This window comes from Brassica oleracea, chromosome C4 (assembly GCF_000695525.1).
Source record: "Brassica oleracea var. oleracea cultivar TO1000 chromosome C4, BOL, whole genome shotgun sequence".
NCBI classification, from domain to species: domain Eukaryota; kingdom Viridiplantae; phylum Streptophyta; class Magnoliopsida; order Brassicales; family Brassicaceae; genus Brassica; species Brassica oleracea.
This window is the reverse complement of record NC_027751.1, coordinates 4,794,434-4,815,625: the sequence shown is the minus strand read 5'-3', so window position 1 is coordinate 4,815,625 and position 21,192 is coordinate 4,794,434. Positions and strand designations below refer to the sequence as shown.

Here is a 21,192-nt window from a genome sequence, read left to right as displayed (position 1 = left end):
ATATATATATATGCATACACTCGCTTCTTAATTTTTTTAAAAAATCTCGCTTCTACGCTTCTGATTTCACGTACCCGCTCTCGTTTCCATGTTACATAGGTGGCGGATCTAAGAATTTTTTTTACTGGGGGAAAACTATTATATATATATATATATATATTTAAAATACATATATATATATATATATATATATATATATATATATTTGTTTAAAATTAATTTAATACTAATATATTATTTTAAAAATTATTAAGTCATAAAAATTAAAAAATATTGCATTTAAAAAACAAAAATTCAATACAAAGCTAAAGCTAGTAAATAAAATTGTGAAAATAAAAAAATATGGTAATAAAAGACCACAAATATGCTTAAAGCAATAAATAAATGGCAAATCTGTAGACCATGTAATTATTTTAGAGAAAGGAACTGGTGTTTCCATGCTGAAAATAAATAAAAGTAAAAGTAAAAATAATTACGCAAAACAGAAAGAATTTCTCTGTCGGGAATAAAAGGTAATGAAATCATGCAGATTTGGATTATACAGAAATAGAAGATGTGATTTTCCATCTTAAAGAATCTTATTATATAAAGCGTGGTTCTTCAAAGTTGCTAATTAACATAATCGTGATATTTGGCAATTATATATTTTAATATTGTGACATGTGTTAATCTATCTCATAATTAAAAAAAATATACTAAAATATTAACAAAAATGAATTTTATTAAAAAGTAAATATAAATATTATTTAAGATTGGTTCTTCAAAGTTGGTAATTAACATAATCGTGACACTTGGCAATTATATATTTTAATATTTGTGACATGTGTTAATCTATCTCATAATTAAAAAAAATATACTAAAATATTAACAAAAATGAATTTTATTAAAAAGTAAATATAAATATTATTTAATAGTAATTTTCTTTTTTTTAAATCGTAACCAAAAGATTATTTTATAATAATTTTATTTCAAATATTGCGACATGTGTTTAAATATATAATTAAATACAATAAGAACAAAAAAATTAACTTACACCATTCTCAATTTTTCTATTAACAAAATCTAATTTATACACAAAAATTCATTTTTAATTTTTTTCTTTGAATACCACAATTTTTTATTTAGTTCATGGAAATGAAATAAATAAAAGTTGAGAAAAAACTTATAAAAAGGTCTTTATTTTATATTTCACCTTAGGTCATTAAATTTTTTAAGATGACATATATATATATATTCGGATTATTATTTCATTATTAAAATCATAACTATATATATAACGATTAATAAAATATTGTTTTATTGTCATACTTAAAGATATTATAACATTTCACAAATTTAGAAAGTTTTTTTAAAAAATTAAACTTTTCGCTTCATAAATTTATATTATCGATTAAATAATTAAATATTTAGTTTTTGTTTAATTTTAAAAATAAGCTATATAGTTTAAAATTTGTTTTCATTGGTTTAAGGTAGTAGAGATTAATCATTGTTAGATAATATAATTTTCTTATTTAAAAAAAAATCTTTATAATTTAAAAAGTTAACATCGAAAAATATTTAAATATTTTGCATATAGAAGTATAATATTACAACATTAAATTATATCTATTTAATTTATACTATCTATAAATCTAATAGATCATTTATTGTTTAAATCCAATTATGGATAGCTCAATAAAAATTTCTGGTAGGCCCAATATTTAAATGATAAGATTAGATATTAAATGTAACATGATTTTGTAGGAATAGATCCATTATGTCTGTGTTTTAAAAAATGACACATGAATCAAGGTTGTGACTTTTGTTTTAATATATAAGATGTATGTTAAAAAATTATGACAAAGAAAACTACAAAGATTTCACATCTATTTTTAGGTTCAATCTTCCACGTATTATTTTTACAAAACACAATAGTATTTACATGTAAAGTATTACCTGAATATTTGTTTTTAATTTCTAGATGCAACTACACTTTTTATTATCCTTATTATCTTTTATGAAGCTACCATAATTTTTATTTTTGATGTTGTTGTCGTACATGAGTATGTGTGAATATGATGAATATGTGTTTGTGTGTGTAAGAAACAATATATAAATAATAAACAGATTTTTTGTTGTATTAAGAATAAAATATTTGTATAAAAATCTAAAAGAAAAACCAATTATTAAATAATTATTTCCCTTTTTAAAATTCTAAATAAAAAATAATCATATTTTTTTATAATTAAGTAACTTTACTTTTTAATAATTTTGTGTTAAAAAAATATAAACCAAAATTAACTTCAAATATTTCACCTGATATGATTGTGACATGTGTCAATTAAGAAAAATAGATTTGTGAATGTGTCAATAAAAACTGACATTATGTGAAAATAACTTTTTATTTTCCTAAAATCCTAAATAAAATAGATTTCTAAGAATAGTATATATATATTTTCTAATTTCAACCAATTAATTTCTTTTTCTTTTTTAAAAACAAAATCCTAACTAGAGAGAATTTTAAAATTTTATTTAAAAGTAATTTATACTTAAAAATATTTAATGATAAGCATGATTGTAAAAATATTATATTAACAAGAAAATTTGTAAAAAATATTAGTAATATTGAAAAAAACAATTTTAAAATGGAAACTTTTAAAAATAGTTAATATTAACTGGAAATAATTATTTGATAGATCTTTATTTTTCTAAATCCTAAAAAAAATATAGTTGTAAAATATTATGTAATATTAATTTCCTTTTCTAAAATCCTAAAAAACTGTAAAAGAATATTAGATAGTTATTTTCCTTTTTTATAAAAAAAAAATACTAAACAAAAGATATATGTATCATATTTTTAAGTCTTAACCAAAAGAGAGTTGTAAAAGTTTATTTGATTACTAAAAATTATTTAATTAACAAAATAAGTGTAAAATTAATATTGATACGAATTGTAAAAATAGTAATTTTAATTTTTTTATTAATAACTAAAAATAATTAGTTGATATCAATTTATTTTTTTGGAAATTCTATTGAGAAGATAATTGTAATAGGTTATATGACAATAATTTTCTTTTACTAAAATCTTAAACAAAATTGTACAGGAGTATTAATATTATTTTTTTTATTTTTTTAATTGTAAATAGATAGGAAATTTATAAAATAGAATGTTTTTTCTTTTTTAAAAAATCCTAACAAAATAAAATTTTAAAGACTTATTTAATAAAAAGTTAAAATAATACATAAGAACATGTATAATAAAAAGTTTAATTGTATTTGACTTTCATTTCTTTTTACTTTTCATTCAATTTTTTATTTTGGATTGTGTTTAGTTTAAACGTTTAGGTATAGTATTTTCTCTAATCCTAAGTACAAAGTTTATAATAATTCGGCTATGCACAATGATTATTAAATACAAATATTAACTTGAACATATATGTAAAAAACGAATTTTAATTATAAAATAAATCTCAAACAACATATACAAAAAAAAAATCATAAAACTATTATAAAATGATTTATTATTTTATAGTTTTTATTAAATTAAAACATCAAACAAAACCCGTGCAACGGGCTCATATCTTGTACTCAATAAATTAAAAAAATATGCCTATGAAGAAACAAAAGTTTCGAACAGGAGACAAAGGCTTAGATAGGATGGGGGCAAAATCCATTGTGACAAGCGTTTTTTCTGAAATTTGGTAACACTAATAACTATTTTGTCATATTTTAACTATTTTGTCATATTTTACTGGTGGTAACTGCCCTCCTTGTACAACGTACATCCGCCCATGAATTCTTGATATGATCGATTTTCTCAATCTCCCAAAAATTTCAAACTAACCTTGATATTTGGTAGTCAGGAAACTTTCAAAGCTTCGTGAAAACTTTGAGTCGCCGGAATAAGATTTGAGATCAAGTTATTGTCTTTAGTAAGAAGAATCTCGTCCCCACACAGATGTATTTAATCTTAGTATGTTGGTGAAATGGCAGGCATTGGCAGTGACCCATTAATGAGCATTTTTAGTGTTGGCCATCTCTGGAATGTTACCTTAGGGACCATTCCATAATGGTGGCTGTCTATTCCAGTTCTTGCTAGGGCTCGGAAGATGTCAGGATTCACATCATAGAACTTGACATTGTCGATGATGATTTTTGTTTTGATGAAGTCCACCACTTGCTGCGGCGGGTAGAAGGGTCCCCAATGTTCCATAGTTGACACCTATGGCCAGGGCCGGGCTTCACCATAAGCTGTTCAAGTATGGGCCTGGGGGAAATATGTTCATGAATAAATTAGGGGCCAACTTCGCAGGAATCCTTAGTGGTTCAGTGGTTTAGTAGTTTGTTTCAATGGTCAAGGTTGTGAGTTTGAATCACGGGGGCAACTTCGCAAGAATCCTTAGTAGTTCAGTGGTTTAGTAGTTTGTTTCATTGGTCAAGGTTGTGAGTTTGAATCACCTTTTAACCATTTTCGGGGCCAATTTTTTTTCATTGCTTATAACTTTTAAAAAGTCAGGTCTGGCCCTGCCTATGGCAGCTGTCATTGACGAGAGTGGGAAGATCACGACCGAGGCTAGGAGGAAGGAAGGAGTTTAAAAAAAAACATGTACTCTTAAGAATGTTTGTAACCACATACTTCAAAAAAAAAAAAAAATTAAGTGAACAAAAATATTATAAAACTTATATGGAGATATAAAAATTATATAATTTTATATATGTATAAATATGTATATAATAGATCGGATCGGATCGGATATCCATTTTTAAAAGTATTAGTACTTTTGATTTGTTTCTTTTTTAACGGATATTGAATTTTAATATCTGTTTTGATTCGTAAAATTACGAATATCCAAATGTTTCGATTCGAATCGAAAAAAATAACAGATCGAATCAAATTTTACAGATACATTGCTCACCCTTAATTGTAACCCTAATGAATCCATACTAGAAACGACTCAGCTTAAAAGAAATATTACACTCAGAAAAAGAGACTCGAACTAGGCATGGGCATATTTTCCAGATCCGAAGTTTCGAACCGGTACCGATCCAAAAAATTGGATTTCGGGTCGGAACCGGATATGATGAAATACCCGATTAAATATGCTTTCATTTATGTTTCGGATACCTGTCGGATCAGGTATTATCCGAGATCCGAACGACTACCCGAAATATCCGATTTTTGGTTCTTAAACTCATTAAATAAAGGTTGGTTTTAGTTTGTTCAAGACTGATTTTATTTTCTTGTGAGTTTATTCAAGTCTGCTTTTATTTAATTTAAGAGTTCTGATAGGTCTTATCCTCTTATAATTGATTCGAGTATTATGATAAGTCGGGTAAAAGCACCCATTTTGGATATGTTTGGATAAAATCAGCTAAACCTGAACCGGAATCAATTTTTCTACGGTTACTTTGGATATATTCAAAATTATCCGGATCCGACAAGTACCGAAAATCCGATCCAAATTTTATAAATACCCGATCGGTACCAATTTTTACATATCCGAAATATCCGAGATACTCGATCCGAACCCGATCCGGTTATCCGAATGCCAAGGCCTAACTCGAACACATCAAAATTTCTTTGGCATTATATACGCTCAACTACTCAAGGAGCACGAGCACCGTGAACTCTCATCTTCCTGCTCTTCTTCTTCATGAATCTCTCTCAGCATGAAGAGAAAACTGAATTGCCCCGTTAAGTTCTCATCACACTGTCTGTGCAACTCGAGTGAGAACATTCCAGGACCTTCTTGATTGATTACTCTGAGATGTCTCTTGTGCGGTGAATACCATTTGGATTGCACATGATGTCCATGGAGGCAATGGCATCGAGTTCTGTTTAAAGGAGAGGTTAGCTGCATCAACCATAACTGGAGGAACTTGTTTAGTTTAGCTACTGTTCCAGCATTCCTACGTAGACCACTGAGAGTGATTCCATTATCAGTTGGTAAGAATCCACGGCTCTAGGCTTTAGCGATTTCAACATTACTTCTGAAATCAATGTCGACAATCAAACGGTAGTCTTGGCCAACAGCTGTGTTACTCAATATGATGTCCATGTTTCATTGTCTCCTGTGATTTCAAGAATACAAGAAAATCATATCAATTTTCCAAGATTTTTTATATGCAAATACTTGTACAATACAACAGAACCGATCCTGAACATAGGCAAATGAAACTGTGATAACCCGTCCCGTGGACTCCACCTATCCCGTGGACCCATGCTCACAGCCCTGCAGGGCACCGATCCTAATCCCTCACATGTGAGCCCTCAGTGACTCTCCCATATAGGTTATTGGTGTTCTTGGCGTTACTCGAGCCTAAGATCTCACCCTTTAACAACTCTCCCACATGACAATTGGTGACAGCTTATCCTTTGGGAGAGTTGTTAAAGGATAAGGTCTTGAGTTCCAGTACCACCAAGAGCACCACTAACCTACATGGGGAGTCAGTGATGATCTACATGTGATGGGTTAGGGTCGGTGCCCTTCAGGGCTGTGAGCGTGGGTCCACGGGATCGGTGGGTCAACAGCACGAGTTGTCACAGAAACATTGGTCTATAACCCCTAAATTTTGAAGAGATAATGTACGTAGATGTATGTCACCAAAGTTCTTTTAAAAACTCTTATTAATTTTTTTGTACAAATTGTCTATAGCCCACATAATCTCAGTAACGGGCAAAACCTTACCACCAGGAACTTTGCCACCGCCTTGCCATCTTGATGAACAGACAGCAGCATTATATCCCGAGAGTCTTAAGAGCTTTGAAATAAAAACTGATGCAACTTGCATTACATGTACCGGATCTCACCACTACAAAAAAAGTCTACATTGATAGCAGATTGTTATAGCACGTTTTACTGAACTGCTATCGTAGATGATTTAGAAATTTCCGGATTTATATAATAGCGTTAGATAAACGCTATGATAGAAAATAACATAAATAACACTTAATTAATGCTATTTTGAAAATTAAGTAAGGGGGAAGACAAAATTATTGATTCCACTAATACTTCGCGGGAAAGTAGACTTAAGCGCCAAAAACATTATTTAAGCGGCTTCAGTAATATGCTATCAAAAACATATAATAGCATTTTTCTAGCGCTAAAAAATCTCTTTGAACCCCTAAATTTTAAACATGGTTTTAAACCCTAAACTCTAAAGAAAACCCTTAAAACTTTAATCTTTTTCATATTATAACTTCAAATCTTAAAATTAAACTCAAAATTAATCTTTTTAATCTTAAACTATAATTTCCTGAACACAAATCTTTAATCAAAATCTATATCCTATAAATTTCAAATCAAACTATTAAAATTTAACTACAAATCTTATATCTAGTCTTCAAATCTGTTATTTTCCAACTTTAATACAAAATACTAAACTTTAATCCTAAACCTAATATTCCAACATCCAAACCTTAAATCACAAAACTAAACTTTACTCTTAATCATAATTTTTTTTTTAAACGATAAAATTGATATTTAAAACTTTCCAAGTCTATCTTATAGGCAATGGCTACAAACCTTATAGCATACTCCAAACCCTAAACTCCAAAACTTAACCTCAAACCACATACAACATTTCAAACCCCATACACTACAAACCTTAAACCATAAATTTTAAATAGAAAATATTTCCTCTACAAACCTTATATCATAATTCAAACCCTAAACCCCAAAACGGATCCTCAAACCACATACAATACTTCAAACCCTATATACTACAAACTTTAAACCATAAATTTAAAATAATATATATTTCCTCTACAAACGTTATGTTATATTTCAAATCATAAACCCCAAAACTTAACCTCAAACCACATACACTACTTCAAACCCTATACACTACAAACCTTAAACCACAAATTTAAAATAAAAAATATATTTCCTCTAACATATATATACCCCAGACGATATACATACTCCAAATTCGAAATTACACAAACCAGTCAATAATTTTATTTAATTTAAACTTACTTATAAAAAGTGAAATCTAATCATTTTGTTAATTCTATATCATTACTTTTATAATGTAAATGGATAACTTAATTTTTATATAAACAAAACTACTCAAAAATATAATTAAAATTACTAAAATAACTATTAAATAAAATAACAGTTTTATACATATTGATTAATTTTGATCATAGATTGACTTTAATCAAATGGTCACAAATGAACCTTGTGGTTATCCTCATGCTTCTTTCCTATTGGTCAATTCTGTTAAGACAAGGATTGCACTTCTTTCTTTCCTCTCTCACGACGTCTCATCTCTTCTCTCTCTTTCCTCTCTCACGACAAGGACTAGATCTAAAGTTGATTGGAGTTTGAATCCAAGAGTTGAGAGAAGAAGAATCATGGAGAGGACGACCAAGTCTCTGAAACTTGCCTCCGTACGCCTCCTCTCAACTCGTCGCCACCACCACCACCGAGGCGCTCGTTACCACCACCGAGGTGCTCATCACCACCACCACTCCCTTCGATTCCGGCGCACACTTCACCACCACTAAGGTCACCTCTCAAATGTCTGATGAGTGAAGCATGAGATCTGATCCGTCAAATGTCAGAAGCTTCTCAAATGTCACTCTTCACCACCACTAAGGTCACCTCTCACTCTCTGTGTTTTGATTTTGATTTTTTGTTGTTCTTATGTATTCGATTCTCTCTGTGTATTTGTTTTCATGTTCTTAGCTAAAGAAGGTGGAGGAGGCTGAAGAAGCTTGGTGGTGGTGGTCTCAAGGTCGACAATGGTGTCTGAGCGTGATGGTTTTGATGACTTGGTGATATCGTGCTGTTGACGATGGCAGAGAGAGAGAGAGTGACGACGGTGACGAGAACAGCAGATGGTGGCGAGGGTGGACGACGGTGGCGAGGACAGCAGACGGTGGCGAGTTTGGATCGTGGATGGTGGCTGAAGCTTTGTGAAGGTGGCGATGGCGGCTGAAGCGTCTAGGTTTAGATTTGGGTTTAGGTTTAGGTTTAGTTAATCAATTGGTTTAGTTAGATTTACATTAATTAATTGGTTAGTTAAGAGTAGAGTAGTAATATATTTATGTATTATTGGTTTAGTTTTGTAAACCAAAATTTATTGTAAACTAAATTTAATTTATAAATAAAATTTATTTAATTTTTAATCATAAAGCAATTTTGATTTAATTTTTAATTAATTTATTCCAGAAAGATCTATGATAGCACGAATATATAAATCATAATCAATTTGTAACAAAAAAATAGTGTTATATTTAAGTTAATAATATCATTCAAGTATTGCTTTTGTATCTGCACATTTTATAGCATTTAAAAAAATGTTATCGTAGGGGAGTATCTATGATGGCTGTCGATGACATAGCATTTCAAGTTTCGCTATGAAAGCCCTACCATAGCGTTTATCGTGTGGTAAGAATGTGCATATTTCTTGTAGTGCACAGAGTGAAGATCTTGTTCCTTAATAGTACGGATTAGGGTACGAACCGCCAAGAGAACATCCCTTTCGTACAGAGGCATAGAGTAGTTGAAAAACTGCATGCACAAACATATTTATCTAATTCATCGAAGTGGTCACAACCTTCCATAGAAGCTGGAAATACTTGGTCTCAAAATGTGATATAACAGAATATAGCAACTCTATACAGAAAAGCTATCATTCTAAGTAACAAATCCATGTCTCTGAAATACTTTATGGATAATAAGCAGCAGAAGACGTAGTATGAGAGCACAACATACAGCCCACAAAATGTAGGTGCTCTTCATTGGAATGTGATAGCAACTATGTAAAAAGATACTATTCATAACTCTTTTGCTTGGATGAGAAATAGCTTTTACAGCTAATACAAATTTTCTTAACAAATTAATCGGCGCTTTACTTTCATTAACTTATGGCGCCCCTTCTGGGACTTAGCTATATTACTTGCCAAATTCTTTTAAACACACACACACTACACATGGATTTGACCTATGTCTCGCACAGTCACACTACACAAACCCAACACGAGGACACGACCAACATATATGACCTACGTAAATACCTTCACCTTTTCCACTCTTTTTTTTTGTCTAAGCCTTTTCCACTCTTGATAATCTAAAGGATGGGGAAGTTATCTCTAATATCTTCTTAAACTGCATTCAAGCTTTACTATGTTTTGAATGTTTGGATAATTGAAGATCATATATGAATACAGATACATACATAAGATTTAAGAGTCATGCATGGATATCAAAAAATTAGTTTGAAATCAACTGCCGCAACAATGGAAATGTCATATTTAACAAGCAAAACTAGAGTTTAACTTGCACGTCTTTGCGGATATTTTTTATTTTATAAGTATATCATTTTAATATTATTATATAAAAAATAATATATAATTTACATTTTAGTGTTATATATTTTGTAACCTTTAATATTATTGTTTAGGATTCTTATTACATTATTAATATATAGTGATTTTTCATACATTTTACCTTTTATTAATTGTTATTACGTTTTCGAGCTCAGTTCGATAAATTCATAATATAAAATAATCAAATAGAAAATCTTCTTCAGAACATATATTAATAATTTTACTTTTGTATAAAAATATTACATACTTTACAATTTTTAACCCATTTTAATGGTGAATGATTAATTTATAAATGAAATCATTTTAAAAGGTAAAATTGGTTAATTTACTAATTTAATATATTGTTTCATATTTAATTCATATAATACTTCTATTCTAATAAAATATAGATTATGATGATTTGCTTTATAATAGATTTTTAGCTAAATTAATTATTTATAATAAGATTATGTTAATAATTACTAAATTAATTAATGCATTATTTAATAAATAATTTAAAAAGTTTAGTAGAATTTTATTAGATTTTGTCTCAACAGATTTGTTTTATAAACATACAAATTTAGAGGAAAATTGATTGATTATTAGTATATTTATTGATTATTAAGATTTTAGAAATTTTATATATTTGATTGATTAGTATAAATAACTAAATATGTCCTATTATGTAATTAAGTAAATGGTCCTACTATGACTTGTCAACAGTAAATAAAATAGTAATTCAATTTAAATAGAATATATATATTAAATCTAAATTTTGAAAATTGGTTAGTTTATGCTTTATAGATTTTTTAGTTTCTATTAGATTGAATATAAAAATATATTCTTTTAGTTTTTATTAAATCAAATTTAGAGTATATGCTTTTATATTAGATTATATATACATGATTCAGTTAACAATTGATTTGTTTTGATATAGAAAATCCAAAATTTGAAAATTGGTTAATTTATTAATTTTGAATATTTTATATAATAAAATATAAAAATTGTCAAATTATCAATTTATTTATAGATATTATTTTATGAAAGCACATCAGATTATTAATGATCAAGTATATATATAAACTATACTATAAAATTACTACAATATAGAATTACATTTTTAATACCAAAATGTATACAATAGTGGGATATGTATTTTTTTATGTTGATCAGAGATTTACATTTACTTTGTGCATCAAAGATCACTTGTAAATGAATTATGTTTCGTAGTATAAGAGAAAGGGAAGCACCGTGATGTTTGTCTAATTAAATTTAATAGATATAACAAAATATAATTAATTCATAAATAAAGTTATGTAATCCAAAAATTAAACATCTATGTATCTGGGAGATTAAGTCTAAATATGACTATAATAATTTAATAAATTAGATTATACTCCATATGTTTCATAAAAAAATGTCATTTTGATATTTTTCACATAGATTAAGAATATGATTAAAATGCATTTAAATTCTCATTGATTACATATATTCAGCCAATAATATTTCAGATAAATGAAATTATTTATAAAATCAATGCATTTGTAATTAATTTAAGCCGAAAGTTGTACTGGAATTCTAAAATGATACTCCGTCCGTTCCTAAATATAAGATGTTTTAGGTAGTACACACTTATTAAGAAATTTACTTTTTATCTAAAAAGTATCATTGAAATTATAAACTAAAAACTACGCAACCAATTACAAAATAAAACTATTAAATTTGATTGGCTACACAGTTTTACACAGTTTTTTATAAACTTAAAATTACCTAGAAAAATGAGAACATCTTATATATTGGAAATAGAAATTCTTCTAAACGTCTTATATTTCGGATTAGAGTGAGTATTTTTTTGTAACAAGAAAAAAATGTTAAAATGACACTTATTAATATGAAACATATATGATATTTACTTCTAATGAGATGTGAATAAGTCCAAAATTAAATGATAGCTTTTTAAGTAGATTAAAGTAAGACTCTAAATTAATAGAGTAGTTAATACACATTTAATTTTCTAACCTCATACGATAGCACAAATATATAAATATTATACTCATGTAAGAGAAATAAAAAAAAAAAATATTTTCTCAAATACTCCGTCTGTTTCATTTTAATTGTCGTTTTATGATTATTCACACAAATTAAGAAAAAAATTAATTTTGCATATTTCCAAAATAAAAACATCGTTATCTATACGACTAACAATATTTCAACCAATAGAAAAATAATCTGGATAATATTATTAATAAATTTTACATTGAAAATACAAAACGACGCTTAAAATAAAAAAAAAATGTCTACTCTATGACGACGACTAATATGAAACAAAGAGAGTATTATACAATAAAGTAGACTATGTTCTCTCTTCTTTTCTCCTTGGCTGTTACGTATAAACGATTGTTTGAGAGTTGGGCTTTTATTTAAATGAATATGTAAGGCCCGTAATTTAGCCCGTTTAGAGACCCAATCGGATTTAGAAATTAGGTTTGGTCGTGGTCTTCCTCTTTTCACATGCGGCCGCGACGATGTGATTCACCATCTGAAAGCGTCGATTCCGAACTCTGTAACGATGAAAACGTAAGATCCATTGTCTCATAGTAACCCTCTAATATCCATTTTTGTTATACTTTTTTTCCAATAACATTACACCATATGACTTTGTAAAATCGATTGTGTGCAGGGATACAACAGTCTGTGTTAGTCTGTTTGACTCTTTGGCTCTTGCTTTCCATAGCAAGCTCGATGGGTGCCGGAGGGAGCCAAGATTTGTTCAAAGTTGGCTTCTTTTTGTGTTTGCAGGGGGATTGTTTTGGAACCTCCTTGTCCGAGAAGGGTCGATGGGATTAGCATTGACCCTGAGCCTAACTGGAACTTTGATAGCTTACTCTCTGAAATCGAGTCTGTTGAGAAGAAGCTCAATGTATTTTCAAAGTTTTCTCAGCCTTTGACTCAGACAACCTTACGGTATATCTCTCTCTCTCTCTCTCTCTCTCTGTCTTTTGATTCAGTGTTTTAGCTCTTTATTGAGTTGTGCATCGGTTTAGGGTTTGTTTAGTTTAATATTTAGAAAGTAGAGAACAGCTTCTCATGTTTTTTACATTGGCGTGTTTAAAAAGGATGGGAAGGAGAGGTGGAGGTTTTGTAATGCGTGTATCAGAAGATGAGATGGAAAGTGATGTAGATGAAGAGAGTGATGAAGAAGAAGAAGAAGAAGAAGAAAAAGATCATAGCCAAATCTGTACGAAAGGGAAACATTTTGCTTGTGATGAGCTATACTTGAGGTGATTTGCCACCAACTCTCGCTTTTTTTTTCTTTCAATTGGTATATAGTAACTGAATGATAATTTGGATCGACTGGTAACATGAAGATATTAAGAGTCAAGTATCAGTTGCTGAAACGGAAATGTTGCAAGAGATTGAAACCTTTCGCTCTGCAGTAGCCCGGGTTGAAAAGTATAAAGAAACTAGAAAAGAAGTGGAGCGTAAACTTGACCTTCAGTACCAGCGAAAAGTGTAAGCTATGGTTCATATGCTGCGATTTTTTTTTCCTTCGTGTTTTGGAAAGTAATTTGTGGGTTCATCAAAATAAAATATGTCATTGTTTCCTTTGCTTTGTAAATACAAACTGGATTTTACATTTTTTCTATCATGAATAAAAAATATTATTACTTTATTTTTTTCTTAAAGTTAAAAAAATATATTACTCCTCCACTGACTCTTAAATTAAACAAATAAAAAAAACGGTAATACATACGTAAACCAAAAAACTGCATCTAACCCATAAGTAAAAAAATTCTCAAATTCACTCACCAAGAGTAAGAAACTATGAAATACATAAGAGAAACCAGTGTCCGATCCAGCGCCGGAATACCCCTAGTATTATATATTCCCAGCAGATGGTAACTTTTAGGGAAAAAGAAGTTCTCGTGAGCTATTATTGTGTGGAAGACAAGACACGGTAAGTCAAAAGAGAACGTCCGTACGTAAAGAGTGTCCAACCCGTGTCGAGAAATATTTAGAGGAAATAGTCTTGCTTAAAAAAGTCTTTAAGTAACCACCAAACATGTCGAGAAATATTTAGAGGAAATAGTCTTGCTTAAAAAAGTCTTCAAGTAACCACCAAACAGACAACGACGTCCAAAACAATACGCGACGCATAATCACCAACCTAGCTCCCAAGTCAAACCTTATATTCATTTTAATGGATGCGTGATTATGACTTTTTAATACTTTCTTTTGTATATGTATATGTAGAGAGAGAAAGAGAATGAAGAAATTTGAAAGCTTGGGTCAATTACTTTGTAGTATGTAAAACTTCTTGCATCTAGAACAACGACTTTCATTACTTCCGTACGATCGATAATAAACAAAATGTTTCCCGTACATGACATCTCGATTTTTTAACACTCAATACAAATCTATTCTAGTTTTCTTTTTTGAGAAAGCAAATCTATTCTAGTTAATGTGAAAATTCATGGTACATAGTTACAAAATATGAAAACAAAGTTACTAACATTGTTCTCAAAACATCAATTGAAGATAATCAAATGGTGAAAACGAATTAAATCATTAAAAAAAAATAACTAATGGTTCGGCTTGCAAATTAGAAATTGGATATTTGAGGTGGGAGATGACAAAAAAAAATTTCAAAACCAAAAAAAAAAAAAGATGACAAAATTTAAATTTATCAAGCATCTGACCCTACGACACAAACTACATCATAAACAAAACTCTTGATCAATTACAAGTTTCAAAGAAACGATAATCAGTCGTCGAATAAATTTAAGGCTCTATTATTAATTGCACAATGATGAAGCATATGAGATTAAAAAATAATCATTGTAAAAAAAAACCAAATAGTTTTAGTTGTTAATTACGTATAATATGTTTACGTTAATTATAAAAAAAAATGTTTACGTCAGGCATGACAGTGGTGAGTCTGATGACACACTACGATACCAGATGAAATTTTTATTACGGCAGCGAATAAAAGGTCTTACTGTTTCTCTGTTTGTTTGTCTTCACACTAAACCAAAATGGTAATGGTAATCTTTGAGACAGTGACGGTAAACTAAACCAAAACATCACCCAAACCCAGTAATACGACGGATAATTCCCTTCGCAATTTCCTAGAAATAAAAATAAGAAATCAAATTTCATATCAACATTTCTAATTCCACTCCATGATTTACTTTAAAATTGAATTTGAAATAAGAAATATTTTTATTCTATTCTATTTTTTATTTCATAATATAGTAAACATAAATTTATTCCATAAATAAAATAATTTTTTTATTTTTTATTTATTACTCTATTTTTACTCAAAAATGGAGTACGGTTGAAAGTAAACCCAAATCCAATATATAATTATTATTTTGAATAAAAAGTTAAAAATTTTACATTGGAGATGGTACTTTCTAAAATAAATATCATTTCAGTCAAAATAGAATCCAACGACTTTTTAAAAACCTTTTGGGCCAAACTAGACTTTATCGTGTCCACTTGTTTGACTTTCTTTCACACACACACGTAGAACAAAGACAAAACGCGACTATTCTTCTTCTCTTCTATTCATCCCCCGTGCTTCTCATTAACACCAACCTTTTTTCTCTCAATTCTTCACCTTCTCCGATCTCTGTTCACATCTCTTTCTCTCTTCCTCGTGGATCGAAAAGTTTCTATAATTCCTCGTTATCTCCTGCTTACAAAAACCTGTTCAAGAAAGCTAAAGAAGAACGATCAAGAATCTCAAAACTGGGAGAAGAACGAGACCCTGTTCTGTTCTGTTCTGGAGTCTGATGGGTTCTTGCTTCAGTTCTCGAGTCAAGGCCGAAAACCCTTTCAACGATGGTACCATCTCTTCTTTACATCTCTGTTTCTACAGGGTTTCTAAGATTGGTTAACACGTGTGTTTGTTTCCGTGCAGGTAAGAGCAGCGTTCTCTACGGCTTAAGCATGTCGAGCGGGAAGTCGACGGTGGCTGCGGCTCAGAAGACGGAAGGGGAGATACTTGAGTCAACGCCGGTCAAGAACTTCACCTTCAACGAGCTCAAACTTGCAACTAGAAATTTCAGACCGGACAGTGTGATCGGAGAAGGTGGGTTCGGTTGTGTTTTTAAAGGGTGGTTGGATGAAACCAATCTCACTCCGACTAAACCCGGAACCGGTTTAGTCATCGCTGTTAAAAAGCTTAACCGAGAAGGTCTTCAAGGTCACCGTGAATGGCTGGTACTGTGTTCACTTCCTCAAAACTTGAGTTATGTCCGTGTGTGTGTGGTTGTGTCTGATGTTGCTGAGTTATGTTCTGATGCAGACAGAGATTAATTATTTGGGACGATTGAGTCACCCGAATCTAGTCAAACTTGTTGGTTACTGCTTAGAGGATGAACACCATCTTTTGGTATACGAGTTTATGCCAAAAGGCAGCCTTGAGAATCATCTATTCAGAAGTGAGTCCCATTCTTGATCGATGAAACATTACATAGCTCGTTTTCTTGTTATGCTTTTTTGTTCTGATGGAAGTGGTTTTGAAGCAGGAAGTACATATTTTAAACCGCTCCCATGGTTTCTACGGATCAAGGTTGCCCTTGATGCAGCAAAGGGGATAGCCTTTCTTCATAGTGACCCTGTCAAAGTCATATACCGAGACATTAAAGCCTCCAACATTTTGCTTGACGCGGTAACACAAGAAACCGCATTCAAATAATTTGATGGACTCACTTTTGTTTGAGTTACATTTTACGATTACTTTTGTATCCAATTAACAGGACTATAATGGGAAACTCTCTGACTTTGGACTAGCTAGGGACGGTCCAACGGGTGATCTAAGCTATGTTAGTACAAGGATTATGGGTACATATGGCTACGCTGCTCCTGAGTATATGTCATCTGGTAAAATATTTTTACAAATCTTCCTGATATAAAATATGATTTAAAGTTTTATAAGAGTTTGAATTCTTGTTTTCAGGTCATTTAAATGCAAGAAGCGATGTGTACAGTTTTGGGGTTGTGCTTTTAGAGATTTTGACGGGTAAACAAGCGTTGGACGATAACAGGCCGGCTAACGAAGAAAGCCTTGTGGAATGGGCTCGACCGCACTTCGCAAGCAAACGCAAGGTTCTCCAAATCGTGGACGCTCGGCTAGAGACACAGTACCTACCCGAAGAGGCGGTGAGATTGGCCAGCATTGCGGTTCAGTGTCTCTCGTTGGAACCGAAGGCTCGCCCGACCATGGACCAAGTGGTCCGTGCCTTGCAGCAACTTCAGGATAACTTGGGAAAACCAACCCAGACCGATCCGGTTAACAAGACGCAAGGTTTTAAAACCGGAGCTAAGTTACCAGAGAAACGGTCCACACCCAAACCTTTTTAGCAGGCACATCACCTAAGCCTTTTTGAGACTTGGGAAACTGGTCAACGGCAATGGGAATTTTTTTCTGGTGGGTGCTTGTTACTGCGAAAATCCTTTATAACATACTAGCGGTATTCCGGCTCTCGTATGTGTTGTTTTTAATAAATTTTAAATTAATTTTATGGTTTCAGTAAATAAAATATTTTTAAATATATAAAGATGTAAATATGTTGAAAGAGAATGATAATTTTCTGATCCATTTGATAGTTGTTAACGATCGTAGTATACAACTTTGTTTTGAAGTTGGTTAGGTCAAAGAAGAATATCATAAGTGGTTTTCACTGATCGACTCAATAAAAATAGAATAAATAATTGATAGTTGTAATAAAGTTAATATAGTTGAACTTTAAACATAAAGTAAAGTTGATGTTCGAAAATGAAAAATGTAGATCTAGACAAATAAACCGAATCTGATCCAATAAAAATGAATCTGAACTATTCTGAACCCGAAATAAATACCAACTATATATTTTTTATGATATTTCGGATTATGGGTTTTATCCAAACCGAACACAAACCTAAATGGATATCTGATAGAATTCGAAATATTCAAAATCCCAAAATGAACTTATACCAAATAGTTTAAACATGATTTCAGTTCCTAATATTTATCCAAAATACACTATGATATTGAACATCTAAAATAATTATCTATTATTTAAATGACACAAATTTAATTTAATATATATTTTTGGTATTTGGAAAATATTAATGTTTTTATTTTTGGCAATTGCATTTGAAATTTGTTAATGAATAAGTTTCCTGCCTAAGTTTAAACAATAATTATCTTAGACATTTCAAGACTGTTGGGTGTGTCTAATTCATTTAGTGTAAGTGTCTCTGTAGTGGCTCAACTTTATTTGCCTTAGAAGACGATCAACGAATATGTTCATCCAAAACATACGCAGAAGCTGAATAAAAAATTGTTATCTTTTTATCTAAGGGAACTTATCCAATAACTGGGAACTCATCCAATATGTTGATCAAGCGGACGCTCTTCTAGGGGATCCGTTAAGGAGCAAGCATCATGCTAAGCGGACCTAACGTATTTAACTGTAATCAACATCTTACTTATCTATAATTCCTTACCAAATGCATTGTGTGACTGTTTGAATCTATATAAAACGATTAAGGTTTAGACGTTAGTCATTGTTATTGCTTGATCATCAAGGAATCAGAGGTTTTGTTTTCGTAGTAATATACTGCGTGGTTCCGAATCATTTTTGTAAGACTTGATATCAAGTTTCTCAGCTAAGTAAAAGTTTAAAACAAATTTTCATATTTTCTCTTCTGTGTAATGGACTCCTGAGTTTGGGCCATGTTTTGGGTCAATTCTCTCTTTTTATTATTAATGAAATTTCTGTGATAAAAAAAAAAACTAATAGACGATAAGCTTTTATAAATGGGTTTTATAAAATAAGTTTGTGACCAAAAGGTTTCTGGATAACCTAGCCAAGAAAATAGAAAGCAACAAAAAGAAGACCAAAATAAATCATAGAAGGGAGTTTGTAGACAATTTATTTAAGCTAAGAAGATTAAAAAAAAGGAAAATCAGTAACGGGCATTGAGCTTGGACATTCTCAAAGCTGGGAAGCTAACCATTGCGTGGTTTTTTACGACGTCAACATCCTCTAGAAGTTGTGCACCGTCAGCTGTGACTCCACCCGAAACAGATTCTACAACGCTGCAACTACTCGCCCCTGTAGCTTCCTCTGTAACGCTACAAGCAACCATACCAGTGTGGTTTAGAGGGACAACGTTAGTAACATTACTGGAGGGCTGAGCTTTAACTGCTCCAGCTCCTCGCATATCATCGCCAAGGTTATTGGCACCTCCCTGCACAAAGACAAGTAAAAGACTTAAGTCCTAGACAATATAAAAGGCTGAAGACCTTAGAACAATAACTTGTAAACATGTTTACCAACTGCTTAAAATTATGTTTCCAGCAAAGTTTGGGAGTGGAGGACGTTGGTTGCTGTCGAAGATCCTTGATATGTGAAGGGCTGATGCTTTGAAAAGAAGTTGAATGGAGAAAGCTTCAACCGGTCAAGGTGATGCCAACTAAATTCTTTAAGCACTGTGGCAGAGGTCTCTAATCTGGGTCATCCACACCTGGGTCCTGTACAAAAATGTAGGCTTGATTATTCTACAAACATGAACTTGCGCAGAAAAATCGTAGAATTAGGATTAAAAAACTTGGAAAAGGTCATAAAAATGAAAAACCTTGAATTAATACAATAACTATTTTTTCACTTTTATGTATTCTTTGCAATGAAATACATTGAAAACAAAATAGTTACGGAAATAAATATCAAGCAAATGTTAACCATGAATTTAAGTAAATAAATGTATTTGTTACCATAAGTTAGGCAACCTCTAAAGCTCTGCATCTGTGAGCCTGGTCATCTCACCATCAAATGCTACGAACCCAGCAGATTCTGACCCATCTGACACAGAGAAGTGAACATGAAACCTGCAGAAATCACAACGTCGAAATCGTTCAGTGGTTGTTACTTTACAAACGCAACTAAGATGTGTACTTCTAAGAGACCCAAATAGCGCCAGTCTATGCATGATCACCTGAGAACACCAACATCGTTGTCATTATAGCAAGCTGCATATGTGAGTATTATAATCCGCTCTGAAGCTTTCTATAGAATTTTAAGCAGGAGGTGTAACACCACTCATTAGTGATATCAATACTATCAACTTCACCAGCACAGAGGAACTCCACATACTGTGGTCAAATAGATTAGAGAGCATTTTAGTTTACAGACATGAATCAACAAAAGACGAAGACTGTTAAAATAGCACATGTGGCTTGTGGGTCAGAGTTAAGGACATAAACGTTAAGCTCAGCAATAGTGACGGTCTCAACTTTATGTACACCTTCGTATTGAACCAGAGGAAGTAGCGACATCATGGGGAAATTTTTTGTTGAATCCAAAGTTTAAGAAGGTGAATAGGAAAACATGAATTTAGTTAACAGAACAAATAGAGGGATTTAATCTTACTCTTCATAAAGACTTTGGCCATCACACTTTCTGAGTCGTAGTGGAAATGGGTGCGTTTAGGATAAGACTACCTGCCATGAAATTAAAAGTAAAAACTTTAGGAGCCACGTCATGAAGTTGATGATTAACAAGATTAAGTTGGCTAGAAATCGTAGTACCTCCAAACACCTTAGGCTCAACACATGAGGCCACCAATTTCTCATGAAGGAGAGTAGCCATCCCATCGAACACACTTAAACAAATAGTCGGCCCCTGAAGATTGGTACAGGTTTGTTATTTCAAAATTGATAAAACAACCATAAAAACCATTGCATCTAACCAAAATTTCCAAGCAGTGAGGATTTAACATACTGTGGTAACTGAATGTTAACCATAAAACTCTGAATACTCTGGAGTTCACTGTTATAGGTGGTTTTGAACCCCATGACTTCACACACAATATCTATATCTAATATGAACCGTGAATAAGTA

The 21,192-nt window shown here is 31.2% G+C and overlaps 1 protein-coding gene and 1 pseudogene across 1 annotated transcript; one reads left to right on the top strand and one right to left on the bottom strand.

Annotated features, from left to right (window-relative positions):
• Nucleotides 1-5,576: 5,576 nt before the first annotated feature.
• LOC106337904 lies at nucleotides 5,577-9,506 on the bottom strand (annotated as a pseudogene).
• A 6,357-nt stretch (nucleotides 9,507-15,863) lies between these two features.
• Nucleotides 15,864-17,857, top strand: LOC106337224 (serine/threonine-protein kinase BIK1-like). The gene is made up of 6 exons (XM_013776292.1): nucleotides 15,864-16,147; nucleotides 16,224-16,525; nucleotides 16,611-16,746; nucleotides 16,834-16,976; nucleotides 17,065-17,188; nucleotides 17,265-17,857. The coding sequence occupies exons 1-6, from the start codon at nucleotides 16,096-16,098 to the stop codon at nucleotides 17,666-17,668; spliced, it is 1,161 nt and encodes a 386-aa protein (XP_013631746.1). The 5' UTR covers nucleotides 15,864-16,095; the 3' UTR covers nucleotides 17,669-17,857.
• Nucleotides 17,858-21,192: the final 3,335 nt, after the last annotated feature.